At 42.6% G+C, this 16,818-nt stretch overlaps 2 protein-coding genes across 2 annotated transcripts in view; both read left to right on the forward strand.

Annotated features, from left to right (window-relative positions):
- Positions 1-4,704: 4,704 nt before the first annotated feature.
- LOC102293494 (claudin-7) lies at positions 4,705-6,234 on the forward strand. Its single transcript, XM_005930987.2, has 4 exons — positions 4,705-5,055; positions 5,266-5,430; positions 5,548-5,626; positions 5,713-6,234. The coding sequence occupies exons 1-4, from the start codon at positions 4,854-4,856 to the stop codon at positions 5,873-5,875; spliced, it is 609 nt and encodes a 202-aa protein (XP_005931049.1). The 5' UTR covers positions 4,705-4,853; the 3' UTR covers positions 5,876-6,234.
- Positions 6,235-10,676: 4,442 nt separating this feature from the next.
- The window catches only part of p3h2 (prolyl 3-hydroxylase 2), a gene marked incomplete in the record, with an annotated part of 49,082 nt that continues 42,940 nt past the window's right edge, over positions 10,677-16,818 (forward strand). The window contains 1 exon segment of the mRNA XM_014336404.2: positions 10,677-11,859. Coding sequence (XP_014191890.1) covers positions 11,443-11,859 — 417 coding nt within the window.

Below are 16,818 nucleotides of genomic sequence, written 5' to 3' on the forward strand. Positions count from 1 at the left end.
CACACACACACACACACACACACACACACACACACACACACACACACACACACACACACACACACACACACACACACAACAAAGCTCATCTGCACCTGTGAAATACAGAACTGTTCCCTTTAAAAAGTTATTGTTTTCAAAAGCTTTTGGTGCCACATCCTGCCAAAACGTCACTGAGGTCAGCCTCCCAGCAGCTTCCTGCTTCACACTGGGAACGTTTTGTTGAAGCTCTTTTTTTTTCTACTTTTGCTTATTTATTAGACTCATTTGTTAATCCTTGTTTTTGCTGTTTTATTCATTCATAAAAACTTTTTCATTATTGAAATGTTTTGCTTTTCATTTCCATCATGTTAACGTGTCTCTTTGTTTCCCTTCTTTTTTGAGACCTGCATAACTTTTATTCATAATAAGCAGGCTTATTATAAGCAATCTGAATATCCACACACAGTGAGTTCTTTGCCTGAGAGGTGCATCACAGTCAGGGCAGACGTGGGCCAGACGTCCCAGCTCTCCGTGGAGGGAGGGACTGAATCGAGCCTGGAATGAAATCTTTGTTTCACTTTGTCGTTTTTTTATTTTATAAATGTCATAACCTACTCAACCAATGTGATGTCATTTTAGTGTTACAGTTTGATCAACACAAATACCGTAGTTTTCGGGTCATAAGCCGCTACTTTCCCCCCATACTGTGGACACTGCAGCTTGTACTGACGTGCGGCTAGTGCATTTTTTTTTTCATGCGGCCAAAAACATTTTGCCTGGTAACAGTAGACCAATCAAAATGATAAGTAGTGTATACGGTATATATTTTTATCGGTTGTTAATAGACGTTGTAATGTTGTTTGTGCGCTGTTCCGTAAAAAAACCATAAGCAACGTAATTTGTGTGTTACTGATGCATACGTGTACTTAAAGGTAGCCGTGTTACAGGCGCTGTTCGAGGAAAAAAAGCATTTGCAGTATGTATTTTTGTATGTTACCATAACGTTTATGTTACCATGTTTATGTTAACTTACAGATTAAATTAAACGTTAAAAATCCTCACGTGTAATATTTCTGTGTATCTCATATTACAGGTGAAACGCATACGGTGGGGCCTGTACAAGTACAAAATTGATTTTCTTCCTACAATTAGAGCATGCAGCTTTTAATCAGGTGCGCTCTGTAGTCCAGGATTTACGGTAAGTTCATACACTCTGTTACCAGGATTATTAGTGTAGCCTGGTCTCAAATATCTATTTTAGACCCTACAGGTTAAAAGGATATAAACATTGTCATGTAAAGACTTTATTGTAAATATTTCACATGTGTTTAAAAAACAAAAAAAGAATTCAAATGCATTAAAAACGTGTTTAAAATCACAATAAATAGAAGTCAATCATAATTTAAGTGTTCACGGAGTTAAAAGTTACAAGAAAACCAAAGGTTTGTTTTCTAATGTGAAACAAGGAAAACTTTGTATTTGCTGCAAGTTGTTTTACGAGTTCATTTTGGCTTGTCAATCTTGTATTTTCGTCTATCCCATTGGGTGATGTAAATCTATTGTCCAATCAGACGTAAGGAAGGCGGGATCTAAGCGAGGCGAAAGAAAAAAACACTAACTAAGCTGGTGAGAGTCGGCAGCTGCACGTTACCGGAGGAGGATGGCGAGCTAACGGGAGAATAGTCAAAAACAATAGCCGTGGATGCAGAGTCTACCGGCGATCGTGGCTCAAGAGTTGGGAGTTCGTCTTGTAATCGGAAGGGTGCCGGTTCGAGCCCCGGCTCGGACAGTCTCGGTCCTTGTGTCCTTGGGCAAGACACTTCACCCGTTGCCTACTGGTGGTGGTCAGAGGGCCCGGTGGCGCCAGTGTCCGGCAGCCTCGCCTCTGTCAGTGCCCCCCAGGGTGGCTGTGGCTACAACATAGCTGCCATCACCAGTGTGTGGATGACTGGATGTGTAAAGCGCTCACAGGCTATTTACCTTCATGTTATGCGCTGTTTACCCTGTGATGAGTGAGTACTGAATGTAGTATTGAGCTTAAACAGAATGTAGAAGTACTTAAAATGTATGATGTTATCGCGAGTTAGCATGTTAGCATTTTAGAGCCAGTATGTATGCCGAGTAGTAAGCTACAGATTACTCTATGAAACTAAATAGTAATCTCGAAGGCACAGTGGAGGAATCCTCTGGACCCTTCTGCTGTGGATAGGATTTCCGTGGGTTTGTCCCAGTGTACTCAGCAGCGTTGCCGGTCACAAAGCGAGCCTGCCCCTCAGCTCGCCCTCGCACTTAGCCCAACGGATTTGGGAGTAGACCTGAGCACGTGCGTTTTGTTTTTCTGCTTGTTTAACAAGTGAAGCGGCCGTTTGTGTGTTTTCTGGCCCAACGAGCCCGAGCAAGGACCAGGCCTGCAACGGTTTCAGTACATGAGCTCGCAAAGGTTACAAATCTGAACTGAACTTAAAGGGATTGTGGGATAAATGTGTTTTCTAAAACATTGACTGTGAGTGTGAAGAGAAAACATCCAATTGAATTGTAAGGAAACGCTTCAGAACTTGGAATATTGTATTTTTTTTTATTTAAATCATACTTTATTTTGACTAAATACATCTTGAATTTAAAGTTTTGTGTTGTGTCATAATTATTATTTACAGAGTTTATAAGTGGTAACGATTACTACAAAGTAACAACGGGTTAACATGTTAGATAAATTCACGATTCTTAGTGAAGATTAAACAGAACTCATATTATTTTCACTGAGTGGAGCCACCGCCAAGACTTCTAAGTACAAAGGTTAAAATTGGTTAATTGTTTCTGCTGTTTACCAGTAAAATTAAGTAACGTACCCAGGGCCCCGCTCATAGTACTATCATCACCTTAACCGAGAGTTGATCCTGAGCTATAAAAGAATATATAAAAAAAATAAAATATAAAAATTAAAGTTAAAAATGAAATAACTTCATTCTAATTTGTGTTGTACAGTTATTTCATTTTTAACTTTAATTTTTATATTTTATTTTATTCCTTCCTAGTTAAATTTACCCTTTTTAATTTTCATATTTATTTCCTATCCTTTTCTTTTTTTTCTTTAGGTCACGAGCAGTTGTCTAAGCATTTCACTGCATATTGTACTGTGTATGACTGTGTACGTGACAAATAAAATTTGAATTTGAGCTACGTGAGTTGGGTGCTACATTAGTGATGATGGAGCGCCCCGATGATCTGGTTTGACCTCTGAGGCACCAAAAAATAGAAAACAGTATGAGGCTATAAACAGGTTAAAAAGCTAATACCAGTCCTGTGTACTTTATCATAGTGGAGGGTCTGTCTGCGTACAGGATCGTTAGCACGAAGACAGATTTTGAAAGATGGTAAAAACAATGAAATCTCCAGCTTGATGCTCCAAGCAAAACTCGACTGACTACAGTGTGGAGTTAAAGAAAGGTTAAAAAGTGTCAAACTGTGCGGACTGTTGTGTCGACTTCTTGGTGCAATCATTTGTTAAAAATAAGTAATGTAAAAAATCATGTGGCACAAAAACATCTTTCCTGCTGCTGTCACCAACATCTTCTGCCTGCAGGCAACAACAAAAGAAACTTCCTTGGGAATAAGATTTGACTCAAGCAGACCTTGCAAGTCAAACTTAACAATGCTGGAAAGAAAAAAAGAATAATAAATAAGTTAAGTGGCACATTCAGATGGGATCTGTAACTTTAATTGCTGCAAAATGTTTGTGCTTATTTCAGGAAAGGCTGGACCCTGATCCAATCTAACAGGCAATGTAAATGTTAACAAACAGGCATCTTGTGAACCAAATATGGTCAGATAATTTGGTAACTGCTGAAGTAAATGGAGAGTTTGTTCACGTAAGCGCGAGCTTGCTGCGTTAAATGGAGGAAAGGAATGACAATGAGGACGCTGACTTTCAAATGTTTGGTTCAAAGATCATCTTTAATGGATCTCGTGGGACTCAGAATGTACAGTACTGTGCATTGTAAATTGTGCTTGTGCAATAGTTTATCAGTTGAAGCATGCAACACAGAAGTTACAGAATAAATTCAACAAATGTTTGCATGTGTAAGATGTGCTGCCTTACAGTAACTCTGCTTATTTTCTTCATTCACTGTAAAATTATACTTAAAAATGTAGATCTCAGCACAGTTTGAATCATACAAAGCTTAAAGTTTAAAGTATGTTTTGTATCGTACATCAACCTAAAGATGCATCCAATAATTACATATTAAAACCCGTTAGATAATCAGGTCATTGTTGTGTGATGGGCTCACAGTTTAGTTCCCTGCACGTAGCCTGTTGCAGGCTCATATAGGTTAAATGCACTAGGCATGCGCCACACCTGAAGCACATGTTTGATGCAAAGTGAAACCGTGCAGAAAAATCAGATTTGCACCGATCTTGAAATCCATTCTTGTGTCTGTGCACTTTGAGACCCAGTTTGATCATCAGGCCAGATTTGCAGAAACATATTAAATGGTAAATATTAAACTTCTACTCATGGAGGTCATCAGGAGGACTCATCCAAAGAAGAGGAATCTTTTTCGTATTTGTTCAAACATGTTATGGCGTCTTTCCTTAGGATGTCAGTGTAATCTATGTTATCATCATTAGTTAATTAGCAAGATAAGACTTCCTGGAACATTTTCTTCCCATCAACGGCTGCAGGAGGAAAAAGGGATCTAGAGCGTGACGCATCTTGGACTTTAAAAACAGGAGGCAGCAGCGCTCACGCATAACTGTGAGCAACTACGAGCGACTACTGACTTCAGCGGCACTCATCAGCATTTCAGATCATTTGGACATTCCCAAAGACGTTTCAGGACTCGTCGATTAAGTTAACTCCTCTGCTGGATAAGATGGCTGCATCTGGATTACAGCTCCTTGGATTTTTTCTCTCCCTGGTCGGAGTCGGTGCCACTGCTGCCGCCACTGTTATGGTGGACTGGAAGAAGCTGGTCCAGGGCAAGCACCGCTCCTATGAGGGCTTATGGATGTCCTGTGGTGGAGTCCAAGACAGAGCCACCTGTGAAATTTACCATTCCTTTATCAAACTGCCAGGTAGGTTTGGATTGCACCCCAGCTTACAACAAGGGGCTGTAATTAGTCAGAAATGTCTCTTTTTGACAAAGTAAAAATGTTTGTGTGGAATTACTTCCAGCTTTTTGTTGAGCTTTTGCAAGCAAAAATGTTCTTAATCTGATATTTAATGTATAATCTACATTTACAGTTTAGCAAACGTTCCCATATTTGTGCTTCTGTTTCCTTTAGATGAGATTCAAGCAACCAGGATAGCGTTGCCACTCAGCCTCTTCCTCTCTGCTCTGGCAATGCTCGTCTCCACAGTGGGGATGAAGTGCACCCACTTCATGGACGGTGCCTCGCAGAGCAAATCTGTGACAGCGATGATCGGGGGAATCATGTTCATGCTCTCAGGTGCGTTCAGAACTAAACTAACACATGAAACCAAAATTAAATGAGTGGAGAGACGACTAATGTATTCACAACAATGGGCTGCAGTGATGGACAATATCATGTGCTGTCTGTGATTAGGTTTATTGACCATCATCATCACCTCCTGGTTTGTCAAAGTTGTTCTTCAGAACTTTTATCATTCGCCTCCTCTAATCAGGTACAGCTGACACATATTGTCACACATGAACCCTGTGAGCAAACATGCAGCGCGCTAAGTTAGTGTTTATTTGCTCTCTCCGGCAGATCTGAGTTTGGTAATGCCGTGTTTGTGAGCTGGGCCGGTGGACTGCTCACTCTGACTGGTGGTGCTTTCCTGAGCTGTCGGAGATGCACGACCATGTCCTCGGTGTCCATAAGCTCCAGCCGTCTGCTTCCCACCAGTGATCCAAAGTCCAACTACGTCTAGTTGAAAGCAAAGAAGAAGAAAAAACTTTCTACATTCACTGAATAATGAGGTCACATCAGGATCGGTCGTCGTGTGTTGTTTCCCACAGTAAAGATGTGAAGGTTCAACATTGAAATTTCTTCTGTAATTACAGATTTATGTTTGTGAAGGACCCTGTCGTCCTCCTGCATACTTTTAAAATCATCACGTTTATAATAAGCTTTAAATAAGATTTGCTTTCATAATTTAAAGTGTGGCCATAAAGTGCAGTACTTTCTGTTGTACTTTGATCTGTTTGTGTCTAAAGTGTGTGATTCATTTCGTAACTTGTCAGTTTTTTTATTGTTTGCATAGTTAAATAAAATTGTTTTGTTTTTGTTTTTTTTCTCGTCTGGGTTTTCCTGTGTTTGATCAATGATATTTAAAGCTTGAACATTTTAAAAAGGTGCCTTTGTGAAGACAAACTTTATATGAAGTTATTTAAGTTTGTTATTTATTATTAGATGCTGACAAAAACAAAAACCCACAACCATGAAGCCACTGCACTTTTTAATGGAGGGAGAATTTGGAGGTTGTGCTATACGTGCAACAATACAAAAGCATCATGTATCAGCTGCATACTCTTCAGTAGTCTAGCCAGCGTCATCCTCTACGCTGTTGCATGCTGGGGCAGCAGGTTAAGTGTCGCAGGTGGCAACAAACTCAATAAACTGATTTGCACGGCCAGGAATGCTGAGTGGACGGAGCTAAGGTGGTGTCAGAGAGGCGGATGTTGTCCAAGATAAGGACAACGCTAGACAATACATCCCACCCACTCCATGACGTGCTGGCCAATCACAGGAGCACGCTCAGCGAGAGACTGAGATTACCCAAATGCACCACTGAGCGACACAGGAAATGATTCCTGCCTGTGGCCGTCTGGCTGTACAGCTCCTCCATCTAATGAACAGTCACACGGCAGTAGTCGTACACATCCTTCATCGTGCACATCCGTCACCGTGCACATCCTTCATCGTGCACAACCTTCATCGTGCACATCCTTCATCGTGCACAACCTTCATCGTGCACATCCTTCATCGTGCACAACCTTCATCGTGCACAACCTTCATCGTGCACATCCTTCATCGTGCACAACCTTCATCGTGCACATCCTTCATCGTGCACGTCCTCTGCAGAGAAAATAACAAGCTTTACAGTTTGGTAAGAGGGCGCCTCAGTTTCCACCATATAAATTGAACTTGTGTTATCTGCAGGGATATTTATAACTGTTTTGTTACATTTTGTAACTTTGTCATATTTGTCGTTATTGATTCAGTTTTGTCAGTCGCTGTTCTTACTGTCTGGGAGCAACTGTGGTCGCATAATTTAAAATATTATTCAGATTCCAGTTTTCAGTAATACTCTGCTTGCTAACCACCACAGCTGTAAAATGAACACAGTGCCATAAGTTTAACATGTGTTCAGACTTTGCTTTAACATACAAACTGCATTTGGTTGAATATAAAAAGTCCATAAGAGTTTGTTGTTTGCTGTATCCAGGCAGCAGTTATCTTAAACGCCACAGTGTACAAGTAATGAGTGTGTTTTCTCCAGTGTATTCGTTTCCTTCCTTTCATACACTGTCATTAAATCCATTACTGTACACCAGAAGCGTTGACAGGGTTGCTCTCAGACTAGACAAACTATGGAACGACAGTAAGAGACCTACTTCTGTTCAGTCTGCATTTCATAGTCATCAGTGTGTAAAACCAACCATTTAAGATAAGCACCACGTGAACATTTGTGTGGGCAAATATACAAGAGGAAGATCGAAGGATAAATACATGCTTTGATTTGATCATTTGCTCGGAGAGAACAGTGAAATTAATTATTGGCAAATACACATTTGCTCCATTAGTGCGTTTCTAATTTGTGGAAACAAATGATCTCGCTCCTCACTCGAAACATAACAAGACATGGGTGTGGATTTAAGTGGATGCAGACTCTGGAGGGAGTGGCCGTGTGCTGCACAGATTCCTTCCTGAACTGCCAGCAAAAGACTAACAGAAAGAAAGCAGTCGTCATATCTAATCACTGCCCTAATTCTCTGTGGCTAAAATTTAACGAGGTGCTGAAAACATTTTGGTTCGTAGTAGCACGATACCATCGCACAGCTGCTGTACAGCCATGATGCAAATGGCTGCATCCTGGAAGATGATCAGGAAGAGGAGTACAGAAGTCTGGTGAGGAACTTCCTCACATGGAGTCACACAAACCACCTGCAACTCAACACCTCAAAGACCAAGCAACTGGTTGCGGGAGGTCCAGAGCAGGTCCACTGCCGGTTCAGATAGAGGAGGTGGTCAACAAGTACAAGTACCTCGGGCTGTGGGTGGACAACAAACTGGACTGGTCATGCAACACAGAGCACCTGTATAAAAAAGGCCAAAGCCGACTGTACTTCCTCAGGAGGCTGAGGTCTTTTAACATCTGCAGGAAGCTCCTGAGGATGTTTTACCAGTCGGTGGTTGCTGGAGTACTTTTCTATGCTGTGGTGTGCTGGGGGAGCAGCACAGCAAAGAAGGACTCATCCAGGCTGGAGAAACTGATCAGGAGGGCTAGCTCTGTGGTCGGCATGAAGCTGGACACTCTGGTGACAGTGGCAGAGAAAAGGACACTAAAGAAACTGCTGGACATTATGGACAATGCCAGGCATCCTCTGCACACGGCCATTAACAACCAGAAGAGTCTGTTCAGTGACAGGTTGCTTCTCCCCAAGACAAGAACTAACAGACTTAAAAACTCCTTTGTCCCACACGCCATCAGACTGTTTAACTCCTCTCTGGAGGGGAGAGGGAGGGGAGACAGGAGGACAAAGGAGGGGGGAACAACTAAGCTGTAGTGCCTCTTCACTGTGCAATGCTTTTTGTTAATAGTCAACGGTGCAAAACACTTCAATACTTGAAATGTGCAATTCCCTTGTATTCTTATTCCTATTTATTCTATTTATCCCTTTCGTATATTTTATTCATATATGTCTCTGTATTTATATATATGTGTGTAAATATAAAATATTCTGCTCACGTTCTGTAACTTCTGTCGGTGCTGTGCTTTTGGAAACCGAATTTCCCAGAGGAACCCACCCGAGGGATTAATAAAGTTTAATCTTATCTTATCTGAAGATGCTCTGTTGGTTTGAGCCCTGCTGATAGGAGAGGCCATTACAGTACAGTGAACCCACAGGCAGCATAGATACATGCTTTATGGTTGTTTACACCAAAAAGTCTCATTGACCAGGCAACATTTTTACAGTCTTCTCTTGTCCAGTTTATAAAGTCCACGTCAAGTCTAACCTCAGTTTCCTGTTCTTAGCTGACAGGAGTGACACCTGCTGTAGCTCATGTGCTTCAAGGTTCAACTTGTGTGCATTCAGAGATGCATGGCTTCGCTGTTAGAAGTGGTTATTAGAACTACTGTTTCCTTCTTATTGACTCACAGCAGACCAGCCTTTGACCTCAAATGGCATCAACAAGGCATTTCCACCCAGAGAACTGTTCACACTGACAACCCTAGAGATCGTTGTGTTGGAAAATCCCCCATCAGCAGTTTCTGAAATACTCAGAGCAGCATGTTGGGCACCAACAACAACCTTTCTTCCCCATTCTGATGCTCGGTTTGACCTTCAGCAGCCCATCTTAGCTATGCCTGTATGCCTTAATGCATTGAGTGCATTGCTGCCATGTGATCAGTTGATTAGATTTGATTCAATCTGATCTGACGTCCTTTGAACAAGCACTTGGCAACAACGGGAAGAAAAAACTCCTTTTTATCAGGAAGGAAGCTGAACCAGGCTCAGGGAGAGCGGAGCTTTAAATGCTCTGCCACCGCCAGCATAGACTGTCATCTACATTTCTTCCATTGAAATAAGATAAGATAAGACTTTATTGATCCCACAACGGGGAAATTTTTGCGTCACCTCAGCTCAGGTACAGATATATGAAGGAAATACAAAAATACAAATAAGTACAATCAATGAAAAAAAGTAAGATTATACTACAATGGTAGCACACACAAATAATTGACTTACTTTCAAAGATCATCTCAATATTAGAATATTGTATTCACAGCATATAGTAAACATGTATACAGCTCTAGTTTAGCTCATTGGTGTGTCTAAAACGTGTTGCACTGCGGTGTATTACATTCATTGGGCTCTTGTGGTTCTTCATATTATGAGTGATCGGTGTAAATCTCCTTGGTTTGACTGCCACCTAGTGGTGCAATCCACATACAGTGGCTTAATTAAATTAAGCAATCACATATTTCAGTTTGGCTTAATTGGTAATTAGGTCAATAACAGATGAAATAACATTTAAAAAACAGACTCACAAAAAACTGTCCAACTAAAGACAGTTGGACTGTTTTCTTACAGCTCTTTTATTTCGACTCTTCTTTCTGAAATTATATGTTTTATTTATATTCACCTTACTTCTCCATTTATTATTTATTAGACTTTTCCCCCTATTTTATCGTTTCATCACATTTTTATTATCACTGAAATATCTGCTTTGTGTGCTTTTTATTTCTGTCACGTTTGGTTTCTTGCTTCTTTATAATTTACTTGTTTGGAGACCAGGAATAAAAGCTATGTAAATAAAAGTGACTTGACTTATCAAAGAAGTCTATGCAAGTGCTTTGACCTGGACTCTGCTTTCATGTCATTTTGTGGCGTTTTTTTAAAAAAAAAGTGTTTGTACATCGAAAACCTGAAGAGGGAGACAGAGTCCACTGATGTGGGAAAAGCTGTGGGTCTGCGTCTGGCGGGGACTCGGAGCGAGCGCGTTTTTCTTTTGTTGACAAAGAATTTTCTAGTTGTTTCCTGCGCAGTATAACTGAATTTATTCTTAAACAGCGTAGCTGAGTTAACATGAGAGTTATTGAAGTTGCCCAAACAGCGTGGAAACGAAGTTTCGTTGATGTGGATGAGCTGAAGAGTTTGTTGTTTAGGACTCCCAGAAAGTTGATTCTGTTCATTTGGAAGGAGTGAGCGACGAAAACGTTTCTCCCTGTGAAGGCGACACATCCAGTGAACAGAACCAGCTTTGCTTACCTGTTTGAATGTCTCTCGGTTATTTTTGGAAACTCTTTAAGTCTGAGAAGTCAAATGTCTCCTTTTCAGTGTTTCTTTATGACTGAAAACATCTTCAGGTTTGTCTCAGTGAGCTCAAATTGTCTAAAACTGGAGATTTTGTTTTTTATCTCAATGAACCCAAACAGTTTAAACGGTGCATTTCTCCTTTAAACGCAGCGTTTCGTGTTTTCAACGTTGAATAAACGGGACCCACGGGACTGCCCGTGCTTCCCCGTGGGGGCTGTTTCCCTGTTACGAAAACGAGCTCTGAGTGTACCCTGGCCATTCATCTCGGAGGGGAGGAGTTAAAGGAGCGAGAGGGGGTCGTAACAAGTGCGTCCTCGATAAGTAATTATTCCATTTCCGCCTCGCTCGGCTCGTCCCTCTGAGAGGAGCGCTTGGATGAACTGGAAAAGGAGGCTGAGCTGATTTTTGTGTGCTCTCCGCCTGCAGCTCCTCGCAGCCTGAAGAGAAGAGGATGGATGGAAACTTGTTTCCGACTCTTATCTTCCTCCCGGTCCTGCTCTCAGCCGTGTTGCCATCTTCCGCCGGTGTGCTGGAGCCGTACGACCTTTTATATGATAACGCGGTGGAAGCGTTTTACAGTGCCGATTATGAGAGCGTGGTGCGCTACATGGAGGGAGCGCTCAGCAGCCACAGACAGGTCCGGGCCACCAGAGTCCGATGCCGGCTGAGGTGCCAGGACCAGCATCCGTTAGATGAAAGCTTCTCGGATCTGCGCTTTTTCGACTCGGTCCTGCGGAGAGCAGCGTGTATGAACAAATGCATCGAGGAGAAAGTTGGCACGCAGTCTCTGCACAAAGTCAGCGAGGATGTGGTGCAGGACTTCAACAGGAGGATCCCGTACAACTACCTCCAGCAGGCGTATCAGAAGGTAAGGAGGGGGAGAAGGAGTGAACTGCTGGAGCTGAATGAGCACTATTGTTGTGGACTCGGCGGGGGAAGGTTTGTCTGGCTGGTCTGCTCAGCGCTACCTGCTGCATTCCTCATCAAAAAGAAAAAAGTTTGTGCTGCCTGACAACAAGAAGCAGAGAGACGAGAGAACAGCAGAGTTTTGCTTGTGCCAGTGTTGCGCAATGTACCCCACGTACACGGTGCGTGCAGTAGGTGTGTTATTGTTGCAAGACACGTTAATACACATCAAAGGGAAATGAAAGTAGAAAAACACTTGCCAGTTTTCTTTTACTGAAAACTTGGCAACCATCACTTTAAGAGTCAAGATACGCTTTATGATCCCCGAGGGGCAATACCCCACGAAACACACCCACCCAGAAGACTCTACACGGAGCGCTGCTGCTTTGCGACAGTTTCACAAAGTGCTTCAATCCATCGTTGTTGTTCAGGCTGAGAGACCCAGACCAGCAAATATTAGAAGACTTTGTAAAACACAAATACAGCATTTTCATAAATACATCATACAGTAGATACACTGCTGAGCCAAAGTGACACTTTGTAATCAAGTACAAATACTTGGATTTTTCCACCAGCTCAGTTACCTGTACATCAATCATGCTTATCATGATAATGCAGCTCTATACATCTGTAGGCTGACAGCGATGCTCTCAGTCTCCATCCACAACAATGTGCTGTAACATAAAACTGTGTTGCTGTGAATGCTGTCGTGCTGATCTGTGCACTTTGTTTTACAGCAGTGCTTTGCTTTGTTTGGCTTTGCGGCTTCTTAGCGTGCACTGTTGGTTTTTCAACACGTTTGTGGGTTTTCGATCTCTCTCTTCCCACATCCACAGTGTTACAAAGCCGCTTGTTTGTATGAAGCGGATACATCAAGGTCCACTTGAAGTGCGCTGAACTAACAAATTCAGCCTGTCCTTTGACTTTTTTTCTTTGGACAGCTTCAGGTCTATAAGAGGCACGAATTAAGATGACGTCTGCATTATCACAGACTTTCTAAATGGAACTTCCCATGAGGCTCATCATTTGGTGAGCACAAAGCAAAGCGTGGGAACAATCTGAGAGAGAGATAAAGCAGGAGAGTTGGGAACAAAGTGTAATGGCTTATTCAGGCTCCGTGTGCTGCTTTTTGTCCCCCAAGGAGGAGTAGGTTTGTGTCCCTGGCAGTCTGTGAATATTTGTGGCTTGTCTGTGCACAGTTTCACCAAACTGTAAACACTGCTGGTCATTCTCATTAAAGGATGTTTAGAGAAAAGTTGGAAAGCCCCGTGTTGGTTTAGTCAGTCCAGTCACTGTTCTTCTTAGTTTGTGTGGGAGGGGGGAGAAAAGGTGAGGGAAGCGTCTCCTGGAGTTTTGGATGGATCGTGAGGACCAGAACTCTTCAACATGGCTACAGCTGTGACACGACTTCTTCATGTGTCCCTCAGCAGTAAGCGCGTTAGCTTGGATGCTTTAATTCTGAGTGCAACTATCACGCGGCATGTGATTGTGCCAATCAAGTAGGGCTGCCACGATTAGTCGACTAGTCACGATTACGTCGACTATCAAAATCGTCGACGACTGATTTAATAGTCGACGTGTCGTTTGAAGCTTTGTAAGATCCAAAAGACGCAGGAATAAGTAGCAGGATTTAAGAGTGTAATAACGGACTGAAACAGAAGATGGCAGCACTGCATGTACAAGGATGCCAGCTGCCGTTAAACCCCGAAGAAGAAGAGCAGCTGTGTCCCAGAATTCATAGCGCGGCCCAGCTTAGTTTCCAACAATGGCGGCAGCTAGTTAGTTTTAATGTTACTCTTATTATTCTTTCTGGGTCACAAAATAAACGTTTAACATATTTTCAGGCGAGAATGTAGCTGTGTAAACCTCAAATATCTGCTCAGTTTATCAGGACACCGCATATTTTCAAAAGCGCTCCGACGTTTTCGGAGACGTCTGTTACCCACTAGCTCGATAGCTAGCCGGGGGCTAGGTCACTAGCGCCGTGAGAACACCGGACTCCCTGCCGTCACTTAGATAACTTAAAAATGTTATTGTTTGGCTTTTTTTCAGTATTTTATTTGTTCCTGAGTAAATCGGTTTGGCTGAGATTAAAGTTATAGTTTTTACACAGCTGAATAAACGTCAAGCAGACAGCTGATTATCAGAAGTGTGAGATGCTCGAGAATTTACTCCGGTGTCCTGTTATATTTTAGATAGCAAGGAGTTTATTAAACTTCACCGAAACAATCTGCAAGTTTAATTAAAATTTAATAAACTATCATCTTGTCTTTATTTTTAGTTAGCACAGACCTTAAACACTTAAAGCTGTAAGCTAATGATAGTTCTATAACAGCAGATGCTGCTGGTGCAATAAGCTGTACGCTGTATGTCCAATGGATGCATGATCTGAATAGTCGACTAATCGCAAAAATAATCGGTGACTAGTCGACTATCAGAATAATCGTTTGTGGCAGCCCTAAATCAAGCTATAAAATGTAAGAAAGGAAAAAGTGGAATAAGATTGTTTCATTGAAGTCAGACTAGGGCAGTTTAGACCAGCTGGCTGACAGCTGGCACCGTCCTCCCACATGTGGACTGCTGCTGACTGTAGACCAGCCCCACATGCCCAGGTGATGACACACAGCTGCTACTGTGGTAGGAAGTTGATCGTGTTAGGGCTGCTGCTTCGCTGTGAGGTGGTTTTTGTTCTTTCTCCTGAATCAGCAGAGAAAGATTCAGAGCTGAGCGCTCTCTCCTGTCTAGACGTGACTATAGACTCGACTTTACAGACAGATGCTCGTCCAGATATGACAACGTTTCTCTACGTCTGCAAAGAATCATGTTTTCTCTGTTTTGAGAACAAAATGGCACATAATGGTTCGTTTTTATTTCCCCACAAAAGGACGCGCACACGCGCACGCACACACACACAGCCATGCCTTTGCTGTTTTGACATCTTTGTGAGCCCTTTGGAAACAGCGAGCTCACCACAGGTAAGAAGGGGCAGAGCGGGGCTGCTCTGTTTGGCCACATTGACCATTAAGTGCAGGCTGTTATAAAAAGGCGTGTTCCTGTAGTCTCTGACGCTCCGCTGTGCCACACCCTCCTCCTGACGCTGTACGGCATAATGTTGCTGTTGGGTGAAAGTCTCCGGCTCGCCCGTCGTTCAGCATGGCAAATATTTTATTTTCCTTTTGTGGTTTGTGTACTTTTCTAAAAAAAGATGCACATCACCTTTTTTTGTAAGTATTAAGGGAAACTTGTGTAGCGGTCTTTGTGCGCTCGCTGAACTCTCCCAGCAACAGTTTGTTTTTAATCCACTGTTATTCCAAGAGCTGCTTTGAAAAACTTAAAACTTCTTTTTAACTTCTCCAAAAAGTTTCATGAAAGATTTTTCTTTGTTATGACATTCGGTGGGGCAGCCATCATTCAGTCCCACACCACACATTTTAAATCTTCAAAGTTCACACCAAATATTGTGTGTGCTCAGGAAGTTTTCTCGTCCACTGTTTACGTCACCATATTCTCCCTGTGCATCTCTGCGGCGAGTCCAGCACTTCTACTACAATCAGCTTTTCTGGCATTTCACACTAGACCTATATCAGGGTTTCCAGCAGTTCACCAAAAGCCTGGATGAGTCCGCAGTGTGCTCCAAGCCTAAAGGCAGCGCGCTGGGAGTGAGGGCCTCAACCACAGCTCAGAGAAAATGCCCACAAAGGGCGCTGACGTGGCACTTTTGGATTTGTGTCACACCAAAACAATTGTTACACTCTAACTTGGCTTCATTGCTTTTGTCAATGAAATTCAAGCTGAAGGATGGCCTTTTTGATAAAATGGAGAAAATCCAGCACACGTGCAAACTTTAAAACAGGACACCAACTGGAAAGAAGGAGACCACGCTGAAGGGTGCAGAGAAAACCATCGATAATGAAACGACCTCCTATCAGCAAGCGCTGGGTGACAGTGGGATGGAAAAACTCCCTTTCAACAGGAACAAACTTCCCGTGGACCCAGGCTCAGGCAAGGGCGGCTGTCTGCTGTGAGCGGTTCAGGGTGAAGAGAGAAAAACACGACAAAAACACGTTGTGCAGGAGATTATTAATAACTAATGATTAAGTTCAGAGTGATGTATAAACACACAGTGACGAAGAAAACACTCACCAGGTCACCTGATCCTGCCCTGCAAGCTTTAAAAGTAGAGATAGTGTCTGTCTCCTGAACCCAAACTGGGAGCTGGTTCCACAGAAGAGGGGCCTGAAAACTGAAGGCTCTGCCTCCCAGTCTACTTTTCTGTAGTCTGAAAGGGAAGTGCTGTGATTAGTTAAGCAGGTAAAAACATGTTGCATTAAAGTCAGCATAGTGGATGTTCTGGTCCAAAGTGAGCTGCGTCTCCCTTTCTCCATCGTGTACAGGTAATGGTCCATTATTACTGCTGTGGAGACATTTTCTCCTGCTTTACGTAATTTTCATCTTACTGTAGATTAAGCTGAGACTTTTCAGACCCAGCAGGGCTTGTCTCAGACTGCCCACTGTCATTAGAGTCGTCTCGTACAGATTTGGGACAGTGGGATGGTCTAATGACCCTGTTGATGGGCTTTGTTCTAATAATGAACAGGACTGAATGCATCAGCAGTGATGGGAAAAATGCAAAGATTTGGCAGGAATCATGTAAATCTGTTCATTCGAGTTTACTTTTCTCTGAGAGATGAGAACAGAGGGAAAGCAGCTTTCTCACGATTTGTCCGACTGTCCCATTGATCTTTTCTGCTTTGAGGACCTTCCCGTGTCTCCCAGCATGGTGCTAGAACGTGGCAGCAGGTCAGGACACTCAAGTCTGCTGCTGGTCCTTGGGATAGTTTAAAAATCGAACTCATTCATGAGTACGATGATTTGATTACAGCACAGCTGGAAGGTCGTGATTGCGATACTACTCCATACA

This window comes from Haplochromis burtoni, unplaced genomic scaffold (assembly GCF_018398535.1).
Source record: "Haplochromis burtoni strain Fernald_Lab_line unplaced genomic scaffold, NCSU_Asbu1 Contig_133, whole genome shotgun sequence".
Lineage (NCBI taxonomy): Eukaryota > Metazoa > Chordata > Actinopteri > Cichliformes > Cichlidae > Haplochromis > Haplochromis burtoni.